Raw genomic sequence first — 18,823 nt, 5'->3', positions numbered from 1 at the left:
ACACTGGTTTTCATCCAACTTCCTCTCAACCACTGATCGCACCCTCCCTTCCAAGATGCCAGTGAATACTTTGCCCGGTATACTAATCAATGAGATACCTCTATAGTTGTTGCAACCCTTCCTGTTCCCTTGCTTATAGATAGGTGCAATTACTGCTTTTGTCCAATCTGAAGGTACATTACCAATACTCCACGCTAATTTTACTACTCTATGAAGCCATTTCATCCCTGCCTTCCCACTATACTTCACCATTTCAGGTCTAATTTCATCTATTCCTCTGCCTTATGACAATGGAGTTTATTTACCATCCTTTCCACTTCCTCAAGCATTTTCCTCTTCCCCATGAGCTTGGCTGTTTGCAACACCACCAGGATGATTTCCTTTTACATTGAGAAGATGTTCAAAATATTCCCTCCACCTCTCAAGTAATTCCCTGGGATATATTATGAGTTCACCTGAATTACTCAAATCACTGTTCATTTCCTTTTTCCCTCCCTTCCTAAAATTCTTTATTACTGTCCAGAAAGGTTACCCTGCTGCTTGACCTAGCCTTTCCAGGTTATTACCAAAATCTTTCCATGACTTCTTTTTAGATTCAACAAGTATTTGTTTCGCTCTGTTTCTTTTATCTGCATACAAATCCCTGTCTGCCTCGGCCCTTGTTTGGAGCCATTTCTGATAAGCCTTCTTTTTACGTTTACAGGCTGCTCTCACTTCATCATTCCCCCACGATGTTCCCCTTTTCCCATCTTTACACACAGTTGTTCCTAGGCATTCCATTGCTGTTTCTACTACAGCATTCCTGTATGCCACCCATTCACTTTCTATATTCTGAACCTGCTTACTGTCTACTGTTCGAAACTTTTCACTAATCATATCCATGTACTTCTGTCTAATATCCTCGTCCTGGAGATTTTCTACCCTTATGCGTTTGCAGACAGATTTCACTTTCTCTACCCTAGGCCTAGAGATACTTAGTTCACTACAGATCAGATAGTGGTCTGTATCATCGAAAAATCCGCGAAAAACTCGTACATTCCTAACAGATTTCCTGAATTCGAAGTCTGTTAAGATATAGTCTATTATGGATCTGGTACCCCTAGCCTCCCATGTGTAGCGGTGAATAGCCTTATGCTCGAAGAATGTATTCGTAACAGCTAAACCCATACTAGCACAGAAGTCCAGCAAACGCTTCCCATTCCCATTAGCTTCCATATCTTCCCCACATTTACCAATCACCCTTTCGTATCCTTCAGTTCTATTCCCAACTCTCGCATTGAAATCGCCCATTAGCACTATTCTATCCTTGCTGTTGACCCTGACCACGATGTCACTCAATGCTTCATAAAACTTGTCAACTTCATCCTCATCTGCACCCTCACATGGTGAATACACGGACGCAATTCTTGTCGTAATTCCTACAACTGACAAATCTACCTACATCATTCGCTCATTTACGTGCCTAACAGAAACTGTGCGTGCAATAGTATTCCTGATAAACAGCTCTACCCCAGACTCTGCCCTTCCCTTAATAACACCCGTCAAGTACACTTTATAATCTCCTATCTCTTCCTCATTATCTCCCCTTACCCGAATATCACTTACTCCTAGTACATCCAGATGCATCCTCTTTGCTGACTCAGCCAGTTCTACCTTCTTTCTTCCATAAACCCCATTAATATTGATAGCTCCCCATCGAAATCCATTTCGTTCGCCAAGTTGTTTCCAAGGAGTCCCTCGCCTGTCAAATGGGAGTGGTACTCCATTACTGCCATAGGTCCGAGGCTTGCTTAAAATGTTCTGAGCTCGGTAAATTCATGAAGCAGGATGCTACCCTACTTGCACATAGTCCAAGTGAGGATCTCTCCTCTAACGTGTTATGGACCACCGGTGAATTGTATAGTCCTAGCCGCCTGAGCACAAGAAGGGCCATGACTCAGAATATGTTCGAGATGCCCACTCCCATTCCATAGCAACTGGTATCCCGACTCTCAGGACCACTTACTAGGCCACTCAGCCGTTGCCCATGGTTCACGAACTAGGACGTGACTACAGTAACCCACTAACATGAACCATGCGTGTATACAATCTTATATAAAATCCTACCTTATGAGAGATGCTGGAAGTGTCGTCCTTCCTGGGTTATACAGGTATTGTATCTGGTAACCACATTCTCGCTAACGCTAATGGGAGTATGTTCTGCCACCGCAATGTTTCTAATTTCATTTGTATTGTTTTCTTTCAGTTCCTCCAATGTGTGTGCGGATTTGTTCGACACAGGTTTTCTTTCAGTTTACCCTACAAATGAATATCACACACTGTTAAACCTGGAGAACGAGGGACATATAGACCAACACAGATCACCCCGTCTGCAAACACTTCCGAGATTATAAGAAGGGAATCTTCTGCTGTATGAGCAGGGGCTGAATCTTGTTTAAACCACCCACGCGATTTTTCTTCTTCCGTTAACTGGTGGAAGAACGGCGTCAAAATGTCATCTTGGTACCTCTCTGCATTTACTGTCGTCTCGAAACAAATAGCCCCAGTTATTCGTCCTTCACTATCTTCCTGTCATAATGAGGGACTTCGTAAACACCATTAGGATTTTCTGCATACCAATAGGGAGAGTTATGACTGTTCACGCGACCATTAAGATGAAACCAGAACTTTTATAAACGAGAGTACGGTATCGTAACGATAACTGTCTCACCATATTAACAGGTGAGATTCAGACTAGCGACTGATGCTTGCCAGGTCGAACACGTGCAGGCTGCTTGCAAGATCAAGAACTATGCGCGCGCCTCCCATACTGCTGCTTACGTATCGGAGAGTAAAAACGCCGCTTCGACGGTTTTAGTTTATATGAGAGACCTTGTAGACGGCGTTTTAGTTCATTTATTATACTGTAATATGATGTTTGTATTGCGCCTTAGCATATGCCCGATCCAATTCCATTTTCTGCGCAGCACCTCAATGTCGACAGGAGTTTGCTTCGTCCTGCACCAAAGATCTACTTTGGAAATACTCAGGATGTTCTTCAGGTACCTATTGCTAAACACTGGACGTTTCTGGCTCGCAGTTTGGTTAGTCCCCATATTGCTCAATTAATCAGTGGGCCAGACTTGATGTTGGTGTTGAATATAGGCAACTTTGTATTAACATGGAGGAGCCATTGCCTTCCACCCCACAAAAGGCTATCATGGCCTGTGCGGAGATGACTTTTGTTTGCTTTTTTATTACCCTATTAGTCGCAGCATTGAAAACGCGTTTTTGGTCTTATTGATTCTGTCTTCTGTAGTTCCCGTACCTGGGGTAACAAGGTTCCGTAAGTAGCAGAAATGCTCTACTTCCTGATAGTTGGATGAATGTGGCGTATTTCTGGCAGTTGCATCTCTTCTCTTTGGTGTTCTTGGAATTTAAATACACACAATTATGCGTAAAGCATGTGTCTACAAAGAAAAAAACACGCATTTAATAGGTAGGCCCTACTACGCGTCAGGCTTGAGAAGTTTTTCATGAAGTTAATGGTTTTGCAGCCATGCTTTACTTTGGGCAAAAGAGAATGGTTTGAAAAATTAAATTACAGATTAAATAAACTGAATAATAATAATAATAATAATAATAATAATAATAATAATAATAATAATAATAATAATAAGAAGAAGAAGAAGAAGAAGAAGAAGAAGAAGAAGAAAACAATAATCGCCATAATTATTACATCATAATGACAAATGCTACAAAACCATACTCACCGAGTAATTTCTTCCAACAGCTTGCAGGGATCTGCGGCGTAGAACTTGACTCCGAAGTACAGAGTGAACGGGTCTGTACCTGAAAAAAGTCACATTTCGATCATTACAAGTGAAGAACGATAAGTACACAGATATACAAATTATAAGGAGAATGGATGTAATATATATGTTACAGTAACTACCGAATTAGTAAGGTTACTGAAGTAGACATCAAGATATCTGAAACAAATATTACTGTAAAAGTATACATGAGTCGAAACAATGGTAGGAGGACACTCCTAATGGGGGGATAAAGACGATGAAATAATAACTAATCAAAATATATATTGCCTTTCAGCATTCAATCTGAAACCCTCTGTGAACAAATTAGGGTAAACCTACCTAACTTCGTGATATTAAGGATTGTAAGTAATATATCAGGACAAATACTCGATCTAGGAATTTTATATTTTACATGCTGAGTACCAATACATTATTCTACAAACACATGATAAGGAACGTTCAAAAAATGCAAAACATTTGGAGTTATAACATGTAACAAGCGAAGTGGGCGTGCTACTTAATTTCGTGATAGCATACCTAATTCCGTGACACAGTATACTTAACTCAGTGATAACTTTTCTGAGCATTGTTACAGTTCACTTCACGCACTTTTCACTCATTTTTAGTATCGGTATCGTTGTCACTGACATATTCACAAATACTACACATAAATACAATAGCATCAGATGAACCACTTTAAGAAAAGTTCACTGTTAATCCACTCACTCTGTGACAGGACTACTGAGGCGTTAGGAAGGCACCATTCGCCAATGAATCTGACATTCTCACTCGTTTAAAAATGATTAGAAGTGGACCAAATTCACCTGCAGCATTTCCAACTTGCACAATTTTTCACTTCACTGAATGGGAACTTTGTCATTGTTTGCATACTGCTTTTTGGCCATAGCATACGCAACATGTCTTATTCGGTAAACGTTCAGACCGATCCCTATTTCCTGCATTTTTACTATGAAATTAACGAACTTAATCTCCAGTTCACTCGTAAGGGCAAACGGTCTACCCATTTTTCCAATAGTCATATTTTCTTTTAGAGTACTCCACGGAACGGTGAAATGTTTAGCAGCCTTGTGTATAGACCACTTTTCCTCCAAAACTTTCTGAAGCGCTTCCCGAAGGTCAACTGATGAATAGGTTTGTCTTCTTAGGTCACAAGACCCGTTTTTTTGAGCTTGTTGCTGTTTTCCTTCTTCACACATTTGCTTAACGCTGGAGCCATTATGTCTGAAATGGACACAAAACGTAAGAGTCGTAGTCATTTTCTTAAGCAATTATATCATTAATAACGCACTTAAATCCAACTCTGGCTACTGATATTATAAGTGTGTTCCTTAGAGAATATAAGTGCTTATACTTGTCTGAATAATTACTTGACCAACTAACCTTAATAACGTTTTACTACAGGGACAGACCAACAAGTAGCGTGTTTCCATCCACACAACATACAATCAACTGCGTGTCCTTCACCCAGCTGAAATTCCCGCTCAAAATAGTTTCCCCGTGTAAAAGCACTCCTGCTATGTACTGAGGACTGTTGGAACTAAGTGTAAAATGCCTACCTTACTTCAGGATCAACAATATGTCGCGTATCACGAAATAAAGTATGTCACGAAATAAGGTAGGTTTACCCTACAGCATCCACAAATATCAATTTGTTACAAGATCTGTGGCTTCGTTTAGTTTCTTCACGTCTTATCCTTAAATCATTAAAGAACTGAAACTGGTCTCCCTCTGCTTCTCTTACCCTCCATCGCCGAATCCATTATTTTTCTAGGTGACCTAACCTCCTCCATTCACCTCAGACGGCCGCTCCACCAAGACTAGTTCGTACTAACCGCTTCATTCATCGAGCTCATTCCTAACATAGCCTTCATCTCCTTCTTGCTAATGCTTTCCGACCATTGTTCCCACCTGTTTATACCAATAATTATTCTCGGTAATTTCATGTCTGAAAGCATGCATGCTGGTTTTTACATGACTGTGGATATCCTGATCATTCCCATGGGACCTCCAGTTTTAAGTGAAAACCAAACCAAAGAGACGTGATGTTTCATAAAAACAAAATCCTACACGTATTGGCTGCGATTCCAACAGCGGCCGTCTTGGCGAAAAGCCTGTGATTCTCTCGCCTCCTCTTTTGTGTCTGTAATTTCCACGTTATAAATAATATATCCTGAGTCCACCCATTTTTCACTCCCGAACAGTAAATTAGGTTCAAAGACCCGCCGATATAAAAATAACTGCCTAAGGGCTCACTTCATTCATATAGAATACTATTGAACGCAACCGCGAACTCACTGTATAACCCTTGCTACACCTTGATTCAATTTCACTCAGTACACTACCATCCTTGAAGAACACACATCATAATACACATATTTTCTTTCCATGGAATTGCTTGTTGTACTCTTGTTGTTGTAGTTGGTGTTGTTGGTAATTATGTTTTAACTTTACTTTATTATCACACTACTGTAAGTGACCATTGCCACCGGGATATTTTCCAACTGCGACGTATTTGTTAATAATAATAATAAATACTTCAAATAACATACATACATACATACATACATACATACATACATACATACATACATACATACATACATACATACATACATACATACATACTGTGACCGTTCACCGTTATGCCATGGAGATGTTAGGAGGTCTGGCTAATTATATATGCCCTTTTCCGCAACATCCTGTGACATGTAATGCAGTAGTTAGCATTCTGTATGCTTAACCGGGGTATGATCCGCGACGCGCCAGTCCGGAGGGAGCAGTTTCCCTACGCTGTGACGAGAAGAAGACAGCGCAGTATTGTTAACCTTGAAACCGCGCTCTCTTTCCGAGCGAGCGAGAAGAGATGATAACGCTACGCACGGAGATGGAGGTTTTTTGAGACAGGGCCAAATTAAGGTGTGTTAACCGTTGAAAAATAAATGCCCACTATAAATTCAACACCGCATTCATTAGTACCACTTCACCATAATTTACGAAAAAGAGGAAGAAGAAGAATACTTCTATATGAAATAATTTTTCTAAATTTATGAAACGGGTCCCATTCGAACCAGTGTATTTTATGCTGACTGTCAATGCATATAAACACAATACTTTAAATATGGATCAGTAATGACGCCTATCATACAGTAGTACGCAGATCAAAGGCGACTACTGAAATCTGACAACATGTGGAAAAAAGTGGGAGATATTGCATGATGAAACATGACGCATGATTTTCCAAAAGGACGCTTTGGAAATTATGAAAAACCTACTGATCGCTTTGGTTTCACAGATGTTCAGTAGAAAGTAGAGGTCATGAGCTTTAATTCGATTGTTATCACGTCGTTCAAAAACTTCGATTACCGGACTGTCATTTCCAACAGGGGCATAATTCACCTCCCCCCTGACCATTTTGCCCGTAGGCTATAAATATATCCAAGACCCAGACACTGTATCTCAAGGAGCAGCTGACTGTCGTAGCGAGAGGTCATACGTGCCTGTCGCTCCGCTGTCTCTCTCCTCTCACCGAGACCTTCAAGACTACGAGACTACACTACCTGTCCCAATCGGTTACCGCTTCTCGGTACCTAGTGTTAGATAGGGAATCTGTAGGCCAGGGACCCGCTTAACAACGGATCATCCCGCGTCTACTAGCTCGCTTTAGAATGTCCCCACACAAAAACACACGGCAACAGACTCGTAATCTCCAAAAGGGCATTTGTCATGCACTTAGGAAAGAGCAATTTGTCAGCGAGTCTGGAGCCACTACAGACATATGCGACGAACTTCAAGAATTGACGGAGAGTGAGGAGATGCCGTTATCACGGCTCCCTACCCACTCTACGGCCGTCAGTCCACCAGCGGAGGGAACAGCGCTGTTCTCACAGCGCAACCCCCCGCCAACCACCCAGAGTACGGTGGGGCTGACCAGCCCCATATCACTACACAAGGACACCTTTAAGGACTACCTCCATTTCCTGCCTTCAGGTAGCCCTACCCAAGCCGCCAACGGCCATACCATGTTGTGCTCCACGGTGCTGTCACCGCAGTTAAGCAACATAGGCCTTGGTCAGTGTTTGGATGGGTGTCCACAAGCGCGCAGCTCAGCGCTAACGGCCCCCGCTACGGCCACGGACCCGGCCGAGCGGGGACTGTTGGCGACCCACCACTGCGTGCCCCCCGTGAGCAGTGAGCGAAATGCGCCAGAGGAGCACAGAACAGTCACCCCTGATTCCGTGCAAGTAAACCTGGCGCACGAAACTCACGTAACGGGGTGCGCCATGCAGTACTTTGCGCTCACCACCACCACAAACACAACAACCACCACCACTACCAGGACAACCCCCATAGCCACCCCGTCAGTAGCCACAGGCAAGCACATACCTGTGCAGCTGCTGCCCACTCGGCCGGCTGGCTCTACTCGAGCTGAGCCCCGAGAAAGGAGCGCGCAGCGCAGGGAAAGCGAACCAGGAGGCCTGACGTTATGTGCGAGTGAGCGGGAACCGGGGTTCGACCCTGAAGTGCCGGAACTCGCACATGGGAAAGTGACTGGGGAGATACCTGAACATAAACAGGAGGCCACCTCTCCCCCTAACACAAATCTTGCCCCCAAACCAAACCCAGCGGCAAACCAGCCGGACGCCGGGAAAGCGGGACCCAGTCCCGCAAACCTGTGTGATGAGGCGGCGCCCAAGGTAAGGAGAGAGGGCAAGAATAAACGAACTGGGCGAAAGGCCCAATGTAAAGTTCAACCCCACCACAAGCAAGCTGGCAAATCGGACTCCGACTCAGACGAGGAACATCTGGTGATAGATGCATCAAGCACATCCCAGGATGCCGACTCTGAAGGCTCGGAGGGAGAGGAACCGTGCGAGCGCGTGGCGACCGAACCCGAGGTCCCAGCCACCCGGCCGGGAAACCAGGGCGACGGCTTCAGGGAGGCAAAAGGGAGGAAGAGGGGGAAGGGGAAAGGCAAAGTAGCCCAGCCCCTGAGCCGCAAGGCTCAGAAAGGCGGGGTACGTAAACCAAGTACCCAAGCCGATAGGAACACAGAAACATCTATCGGCCCAACCCAGCCTCAACACGCCACCAACACGAGGCAGGCTCGGCTGAGCCCACCTCAACCACCACCACCACGAACACAACCAAACACCCGTAAGGTGGCAACCCCCCCACCCCTTACGGTGTACACCAAGAATACCAAGTCACTAGAAGAGGAGCTCCTCAAAAAGCTAGCGCATGATCAGAGAAACTACTACTTCTCCAGGCCGAGAGTAGATGCGCACGAAGCAATCCGGCTGCATATGACTAGCTTTGAGAGCTATGAAATCGCTATCGAGGTGCTGAAACGGCTGAATATTAACTTTGTAAGAATATTGCCCAACAGCACTATGAAGCGATTCGTAGTGAGGACTCCCATTAACGGAAGTAATGCGGATGAAATCCAACTTGCCCTGAAGGCGCAGGATATCCCCGCATTCTCCGTGGTGCGAATGAGACCAGGAAATAGGCCTGCCAAGGGCAACCTTTTCCTAGTTGCCGTGGCGGATACCCCAGGAGCGGACAACATGCGGAAAATGAGGATGCTCGCGAACATGCTGGTGTCAGTCGAGCCGTACCGCCCCCCAGCCACTGGCCCCCAATGTGGAGTGTGTCAGAGGCATGGCCATCCAGGGGCGGGGTGCCGACTGGAGCCCAGGTGCCGCAGATGCGCCGCCTCCCACTTGTCTCGCGACTGCCCCCATGGCAACGACCCTGCGTACTCCAAGTGCGCAAACTGCGGGGAAAAACACGCGGCTAATTTCAGAAACTGTCCGAGCCGCAGGACACTCGAAGCCGTCAATCAAGGCAACGGGCTAAAGGGTAATAAGCGTGGCAACCCTAAAGCTCAAGCAGGCCCATCAGGCAAAGGCGCATCACGCAGAAATAAACCAGGCCAGTCAGGCAAAAAGGACCCTTCAGGTCCTGCAGGCCCCTCAGGCACCAAGGGCCAAGAACAAGGCCCTTCAGGCACACAGCGCCCATCAGGCATGAGAATATTAAATTTTAAACCCCTAAGGACGGTGGGTGAACACAACCCCGGGCCCTCAGCCCAACCAGCCCCCACCACCGTTCAAACCAAGAACTCCAATCTAGACAAAAAGAAGGCCCAGACCCAAGCAAGAAATCAAAGGCAGGCTAAGCCCACGCAAGCTCATCCCGAGCAGTCACAGGGCCCCGACCAGGCCAGCTCCACCCCCCGCAGTGAACCTGCCAATAGTAAACAGGCATTCGCACCACCGCCCCCAACGCCCGCCCCCTGCACCACATCAATCACAACACCTACACAAGAACAGGCACAGAAGCCAGAAGGGAAAATGGTAGTAAAGGCGTTCAGGGAAAGGATCGAAGAAATCCTGAAAACCTTCTTCCCGAACCTGAACCTCACGGCAGCCATAACCACTGGGGTTATGATGGCCAACATGCTACCATTCCCCTGGCTGAAGGACCTGATTAATGCCATTGCTGACCTCCTGACCCTAGATGGCTGAACAACCAAACGAGGACGATAATAATAACAATAATAATAATAACACGCAGGAGCTTCGAGTTCTAATATGGAACTGCCAGGGCGTCAGGTCTAGGAAATACGAACTCGAAGCCTTCCTAGCCGCGAACACTATACACGTAGCTCTCCTAACTGAAACCTTCCTCCCACCGGGGAAGAAGTTCACTATAAGAGGCTACAAAATACACAGAAGCGATAAGGCTAATAGAGTCGGAGGAGTGGCAGTTCTGGTAAGGAAGGACATCAAACATATGGAAATAGACTTACCAGAACTGGTCGAGCTGGAAGCGTGCGGAATTGCCATGCCAGTGCGAGGAACACTCGTCAATGTAATATCGGCATACTCCAGACCTAAACACCTTAACACACAAGATTTAGAATCGGTATTAAGGCAAAATCGAAACACGATCCTAGGAGGCGACCTAAATTCGAAACACGCCAGCTGGGGGTGCCTGAAACCTAACGCAGACGGCGAAAGGCTGTACAACCACATGCTATCCCAGGACTATGTGGTAACAGCCCCCAGTGAACCCACATTCCTAGCACCAAACGAACAGGTCGACGACATATTGGACATCGCCCTACTGCGAAATATTCCTCAAAGACACACCATAAAGGTCATTAACGACCTAGGGTCGAGGCATCAACCAGTAATATTTACACTGGAAGCGAACCCCGAGGAATATGAGAATAACCCCAAGCGCCGACTCAACTATAAAGCAGCCAACTGGGGTAAATTCGAAAGAAAATTAGATTCACTCCTGCAGGGGACTGAGGACATACAAATAGTAAACCCAGCCCAAACGGATGAATCACTAAGAACACTCGTAAATGCGATCCAGGCAGCCACAACTGCGAGCATTCCGGTACACAAACCTAGACAAAACACCAACATTGAAATACCGGCCCACATTAAAGATCTAATACGCCAGCGCAACAGACACAAGCGCAACTGGGCCCGACACCACCGCGATGAAGACCGGATACGTAAAAACGAACTCAGGGTCGAAATCGAAACCGAAATAATGGAGTATAGGTCACGGATCTGGAATAACAAACTGAGTACATTCGACACAAATACCAGACCGGTGTGGAACTTAGCGAGATATTTCACGCGAGAACCACACGTGATCCCAACAATTAAGGGACCCAACGGACCAGTATACGAAAATCAAGACAAAGCAGAGGTGATAGCCGACTCACTCGAGGAGGCCTTTAAGCCCAATGACGAACCGTCGGACCCCGCCTTCACTAGGCAAACAGAGGCCAAGGTAGCGGAATTCCTAGCAAACGCACCTAAGCCCGAGGTTAAGAAGACTAATATCCACGAAATTAAGTGGATAATAGACCACCTTAACCCGAAGAAGGCACCCGGCCCAGACGAGATTCAAAATATAATAATCAAAAAGCTAACACCGAAAGCTCTCGCACTACTCACTAAAATATACAATGCAATGTTCCAGTTGCAGTATTATCCGGAACAGTGGAAAAAGGCGAGAATTCTTGTATTCGGCAAACCAGGCAAGGACAAATCTAACCCTAATAATTATAGGCCCATCAGTCTCCTGGACGCTCTCAGCAAAGTATTTGAGAAAATACTGCTGAAAAGGCTCATAGCACATATCAAGGAAAGAGGAATCATTCGAAACGAACAATTCGGTTTTAGAAACGGCCACTCCGCCCCGCAACTGCTTACCCGGGTCCTAGAACAAGCGACCATCGGACTAAACAAGCGGAGGGACACAGGCGCGGTATTCCTTGATATCCAGAAGGCATTCGATAAAGTCTGGCACGAAGGCCTATTAGCGAAATTAATAGACCTCGAATTCCACCCAGGGTACATAAGATTAATTAAATCATACCTGGAAGGCCGAGAGTTCCAAGTAGATGTTCACAACACACTGTCAAGCATGCGACCAATCAGGGCGGGCGTAGCCCAGGGGTCACTAATAGGGCCAATCCTGTTCATCCTATTTACGAATGACATGCCAACAGCGGAACTCACTACCACGCATCTCTACGCGGATGACACTGCTATCACAGTCCAACACTTTCAGTTAGCATCCGCCCGAAAGAGACTACAAGTAGCACTACGAACTCTCGAGCCCTGGCTAACCAAATGGCGCATCAAGGTCAACGTTGACAAATGCCAAGCTGTGATGTTCACTAGGAAGAACAGACGCACACGTATGCCAGCTAACATAAAACCGCTCAAACTATTTAATCGAGATATAGCATGGCACGACAAGGTCAAATATCTAGGAGTAGTCCTAGATAGAAAACTAACCATGCTATATCACATTAAAGACATCCAGCGGAAAACAAACGCACGACTGGCACAGCTCTATCCGATACTGAATAAAAGATCCAGTATTAACAAGCGAGTAGCAATAAACATGTACAAGGCCCTAATTAGGCCGATAATAACGTACGCAGCTCCCGCCTGGGGCTACACTGCTATGACAAACCTGGATAAGCTGGAACTAATACAAAACAAATGCATTCGAGCAGCGGCTAGACTCCCGTATGACACACCAATACGCCACCTACGCGCAATTGCGAAAGTCAGCTCGATAAGGCAACACATACGAAATCAAACACTCCGAATGTACAAGAAGTCATGGGGTAGTAAAGTCAACCCACTAGTCAGTGGAATAGGACGCTATGACGTCGATCTATACACCAAATACCCCACACCGAAACACATTCTGTTCAGGCACAGGGCCAGGAGGCCGGGGGCCCAAAACCGCCCTCGCTCTTAAACTGACACCAACTCACAATACCGCACCACTTAACACTATGCACACACACCGCAACACCTGTATATATGTGCATGCTTGTTTACAACACACATCCTTTCCCTAGATTGTGTTATGTTATTACTATGTTTTAGCCAAGCGAGCGAGGATTGAGAAAAGTAATACATCACGACGAAGGCAACACAGCCATGAAAGAGACGATCCAATCCAACCTCGCCCCCACCAGCGACAAAGGAGTGGACGAAAAACCAACCCCTGCTAATACCACTAACTATTAATCTATTAATTGTAATTGTAATTGTACTTGTTCTACAGGACACGAGAGCGGAAAAGCGGCCCGCACTCTACAGAAGAAAGGTAATAATGTATATATAACAGGATGTGTGTATATTTGTGTATATATTTACAGAGACAAGTGTGTGACACCAACACCGCAAAGAAGGGACGTCATCAGGCGGGAAAGAAGATGCCCCTTACAACAAGTAAGGCTTGGCACTAACCCCCTTCTCCGTAAAAGGAGACTTGGCACCAGGGACTGCTGGCTGCTGGACCAAGGGACTAACCTGTGGCCCAAAGCCCAGACGCCAGCGGACCCGAGCCGCACCAGGCAGTGACAAGTAGGACTGATCCCCCATAATAATTGACAAAGCTAGGTAAATGGTTATGATTGCATGACACATATTCCTAACTAACACAACCTCTGGTCTTTTTCCAGCCCACATCCTTGCATGTGCTATCAAAAGATGTCAGGTTTTACATGTAGGCTCTTTCTTCTTTCTGCCTATGTGGTTTTTCCCTGACCCTTCAATACCATACTTCAACACCATATACCTAACACAATCTCGCCTGGTAACGTGTCTGACATGGAAACAGGCAGATACTCCTTGTATCACTTCCCACTCTACCCAGCTATCTCTTTTCTACTTAGAAATTAATAGCATGTCGGAGGCCATGTAGATTGAGTCGATGGTCACGGCGGGGGAGCGGGCTACGGGGGCCCCCCGTATAAAAAAAAAAAAAAAAAAAAAAGACACTGTATCTCATTCTCAATTGTGTAACTGCAGTGGTAACACGTTACCTCATTGTCGTCTGTGTAGTGGCAACCCAACATATTAGAAGTGGAACTTGGATATCAGTGATTTGGATATCAGTGTACAAAGTGTTGTGCCATTGAAGAAACACATCAATGTGATGTAAATATATTTACGGAATAAGTCGTGTGGTACGAGTTAATGTACATAATTGCCGAAAAGAAGCCTTAATTTGGCATTTTTTTTGCTAGTTGCTTTACGTCGCACCGACACAGATAGGTCTTATGGCGACGATGGGATATGAAAGGCCTAGGAGTTGGAAGGAAGCGGCCGTGGCCTTAATTAAGGTACAGCCCCAGCATTTGCCTGGTGTGAAAATGGGAAACCACGGAAAACCATCTTCAGAGCTGCCAACAGTGGGGCTCAAACCCACGATCTCCCGGATGCAACCTCACAACCGCACGCCTCTACGCGCACGGAATTTGGCATTTTAACATCACAATCGTCGAAGATAGTTAATTATGACTTATGGTGCAATCACCAACGGAGGGCAAACGCTTCAGGTTTTTTAGCGTGGTGAGACAGTTAATTAATATATGCAGGGGCTAATTATCACAGCTCCTGAGCATTTAAGAACGAGTGACATTTAGCAAAAATTAAATGACTGTTCTTGACAAAATTAATATTCGCATCCTCCAGGGACATTCGTTGTGATAGTCTGTGTGACGGTCAGGGAATGAACAGTGATTTTACAACTTATCACTACTTGCGTTAATCTGTTTGAACTTAAGAGTGGATCTTGTTACAAGTAGGCCCCCCTTTGAAAGTGCATAAAACAGTATTTGATAACTCATTCTCCATTTTTTCTGTATGTTCGTGAGTGGTCGTCGAACCCAAGACTCGGAGCCTACAAGAGTCGCGCCTGAGTGCCTGCAATCAGCTTTACAAGGATCGTCCCGAAATTCAACTGAGAACAGCAGTTCGAGTCATGGATCGTCGTATGAAGAAGAACCAAGGACTATTAGGAACATGAATATTCATCATGTTCGTGTAAAGATCTAAGATGTACCTTAGATGACAGCAAGCCTTACTCACCAAGTGTTAAGTACATACTTTAATATACCCTAAACACGAGAGATGCATGCCAGTAATAATAATATTTGTAAATATTATAATGTCATAATTAAATATTAAATATGTAGGGAACATTATGCGCGTATGACTGGGAAAGATTTATTACTATTAGTTAGGATCATCAAGTGATTTTAAGATAATCATTGATATTTAACAAAATTCTTTTGCATGAATTATTATATAGACTTCAAAGTTCTTAGCTTATATGAACTATCTTTGGGAAGAACGGCAAGTTAGCTAGATTTATATTTCTTCGTCTGGTAAAGATCTTCAGAGTAGTTTGGATATAAATGATACGTTTGAGATTCGGGTATTTGTTATTCCGGATAATATTAGAAAATCATTGGAGTTGATCCAAACCGAGGTGTAATTAATTTATAATTATATATGAAATTGTGAGAATAAAATAACCTGAAATAATGGGGTTTTCTCTGTGAATTAAATGAACGGATTGAGATACGATGCCAAGACATGAGAGGGCGAAGCTGTAACATTTTTTGTTGTTGGAGTGATAAGGAAGAATAAATAATTATAGCTGTTGTGAGATATTGAATTGGGCTGAATATATAGCCAAATGATGAATAATAAGAAATAATGGCTTTCAAGTGAGTGCATACTTGACAATGAGCCGAGATGATATGTAAGAGAAATGAAAGGGAGAGTGACGGACGATTTATGGTATCCACAACCCAGGACTAGTCACAGCTGTTATTGTGATGGACAGGTATATGCTGGTCGACCGTAGGCCGAGCAAACTTTGCAGTCTCTAGCAAAGCGATGTTAACGGGCCAAGCTCTTTTCATTTAACAAAGTAATCTCAATCCCATTCTAATTATACGTTGCAAGTAACAGGGATAATTTCCGGATTTTGTGAAGGATAGATCCCTTCTCGTGCTAAGCATTAATTTAGCCTCTGATTGGAGTCCAAAAATTTTTACCTTGGAAGCCGAAGCCTGTTGGTTCGAATGATGTTGGAGCGAAGATTTAACCAGATATTATGACTTGGTTAAGCCATATCTTCAAGATGTGTTGTGTAAATATATTTGATATTTTTATATATATGTTTCTGTGTGTGTTTATTATTTCCCAAAATGATATGGTGATGGGTTTGATTCCAGCTTTGACTAATTTTCTTTAATATATAATTTGTTAGGTAAACCCAGGATACGCACATATATGTTCAGCGTGTATGTTCATTGTAAGTGTTCAATGTAAATATACATTTGTCGTGGTCAAATGGATCACAAGTTCGATACTCGGCAATGCAATCTCGTGTGTATATCAGATGTGCTTATATTGTGTTATAATTTCTTTTCTTTCCTCCAAATCATGACCGGTAGACAAAGGACACTATTTAATATCCATTCATGACTAACAAATAAAGGATACCTGGTTCTTACCCATGAGTCTCGAGTTCGATTCCCGGTACCGGAACCATATTTAATATCCATTTGTGACGGGAGTCTAACAAATAAAGGATACCATTCAATATCCATGTTTTTTATATCATGTATCAGTGTATGTTGATCGAATGAATTGGTGTACATCAAGAATTAATTATGCCAAGACAATTTCAAGAAAAGAAGGCATATAATGTATATAATTGTATTAGTTTAATTGTTTCTTTTACTCATATGTTGAGATACAACATTATTTGTGTGGTTCATACCAGTATAATAAATATGTTTAGAATATATACTTGAACAGAGATTCTTCTCATTTAGCAATATTAGCATATTCCTCTCATATTATAGAATCCTACTTTCATTATTTTAGATAGTGCCTATTTTATTTCTTTATCGGACATTCCATTACCCATATTGCTCTACGAATTCAGCCGGTGATCTTATGAAAGTAGGGAGGATGAGACTTCAAGCCTGGTAAGTGACTTCTGGCGGTCCTCATCCAAGTGTTCCATCTGTACATCTGTTTGTGAAACCAAATTAAGTAATATTGCCCTGATTATACCAGAGTAAGCCTCATTTGTTGCCCAACTAACGGGGTCAGTTTCATTTTGTTGCCCGATGTATTCAGATCTGGTTCATACTTAGTTTTAGGTGCGACGATTTAAAGCCCTAACGGTTGCAATACATACATACATACATACATACATACATACATACATACATACATACATACATACATACATACATACATACATACATACATGCACCGTTTTCTATGAAAGTAGGAGCGTATCGATCGCCATATGGGTGCAATATATCACTAATTGTTTTACGTCGCACTGACACAGACAGGTCTTAGGGTGACGATGGGATAGGAAAGGAATAGGAGTGGGAAGGGAGTGACCGTGGCCTTAATTAAGGGTGAACCCCAGTTTTCCCTGCTGTAAAAATGGGAAACCACGGAAATCCATCTTCAGAGCTATCGACAGTGGGGTTCGAACGCATTATCTCCCGAATGCAAGTTGACATCTACGTGACCCAAATCACGCAGCCACTCGCTCGGTATAGCGTCAAACTAAAAATGTCTGCACACGGCAGCTGGAGCCATACGATGTTAATAATAATAATAATAATAATAATAATAATAATAATAATAATAATAATAATAATAGTAATAATAATAATGTTATTTGTTTTACGTCCCACTAACTACTCTTTTACGGTTTTCGGAGACGCCGAGGTGCCGGAATTTAGTCCCGCAGGAGTTCTTTTACGTGCCAGTAAATCTACCGACACGAGGCTGACGTATTTGAGCACCTTCAAATACCACCGGACTGAGCCAGGATCGAACCTGCCAAGTTGGGGTCAGAAGGCCAGCGCCTTAACCGTCTGAGCCACGCAGCCCGGCAATAATAATAGACATGATACTGTATAGGCTTTTGGGCTTATGCCGTGTCAAAAAAAAAATAAGGTGAAATTCTTTACGTTTCGCAGAGAACTGTGCTCTGCGTTATGAGAAGAAAATCTCGACTGTCCACTGTCCGCTCGAAGCGCTTCAGAAATCCATCCAACAGTGAGGTTCGAACCCACTATCTTCCGAATGCAACCACTCGCTCGATATAGCTTCGAGCGCTAGCGCTGTGTCACGTCCGGGGAGCCATCTGGTGACGAATGAACGCACCATTTCCACTTCTATTATAACGTCTAAATTTCAAAAAGTCGTTGTTTAAGAAGCCTTTCTTATGGATAGTCCAGATTTTCTTCTGATGACGCAGAGCACAGTTCACTGCGAAACGTAAAGAATTTCACCTTATTTTTTTGACACGGCATAAGCCCAAAAGCCTATACAGTATCATGTCTAGAAGTACAGGCCGTGAAAGAAGCATCAATGGCAATAATAATAATAATAATAATAATAATAATAATAATAATAATAATAATAATAATAATAATACACGAGACAGCGGCGAAGACAGGACTACAAATATCATACGACAAGACCAAGGAGTATTCCGAGAGTAAACACCCCGGGAAAGCCCCTTTGGCGACCATCTATGGAAAGATAGGGAAAGTCAATCGATTCCGGTATCTTGGCGAATGGGACCACTCCAATGGTAGAAACGGAGTCTCC

At 43.8% G+C, this 18,823-nt stretch overlaps 1 protein-coding gene across 11 annotated transcripts in view; it reads right to left on the bottom strand.

The window, feature by feature from the left end:
- The window catches only part of LOC136863859 (band 4.1-like protein 4), a 1,130,227-nt gene that overhangs the window by 275,997 nt on the left and 835,407 nt on the right, over nt 1-18,823 (bottom strand). For all 11 annotated transcript variants that reach the window (XR_010859221.2, XM_067140208.2, XM_067140209.2 and 8 more), the window contains exon 5: nt 3,753-3,831. Coding sequence is in view for 10 of the 11 variants with exons in the window: in XM_067140208.2 (XP_066996309.2) it covers nt 3,753-3,831 (79 nt within the window). In the remaining variant the exon portion in view is untranslated. The remainder of the gene's footprint in view (nt 1-3,752; nt 3,832-18,823) is intronic.

The sequence above is a fragment of the Anabrus simplex genome, chromosome 2 (assembly GCF_040414725.1).
Source record: "Anabrus simplex isolate iqAnaSimp1 chromosome 2, ASM4041472v1, whole genome shotgun sequence".
Classification (NCBI taxonomy): Eukaryota; Metazoa; Arthropoda; class Insecta; order Orthoptera; family Tettigoniidae; genus Anabrus; species Anabrus simplex.
The sequence above is the reverse complement of the archived record's forward strand: the minus strand, read 5'-3'. Positions and strand labels throughout refer to the sequence as shown.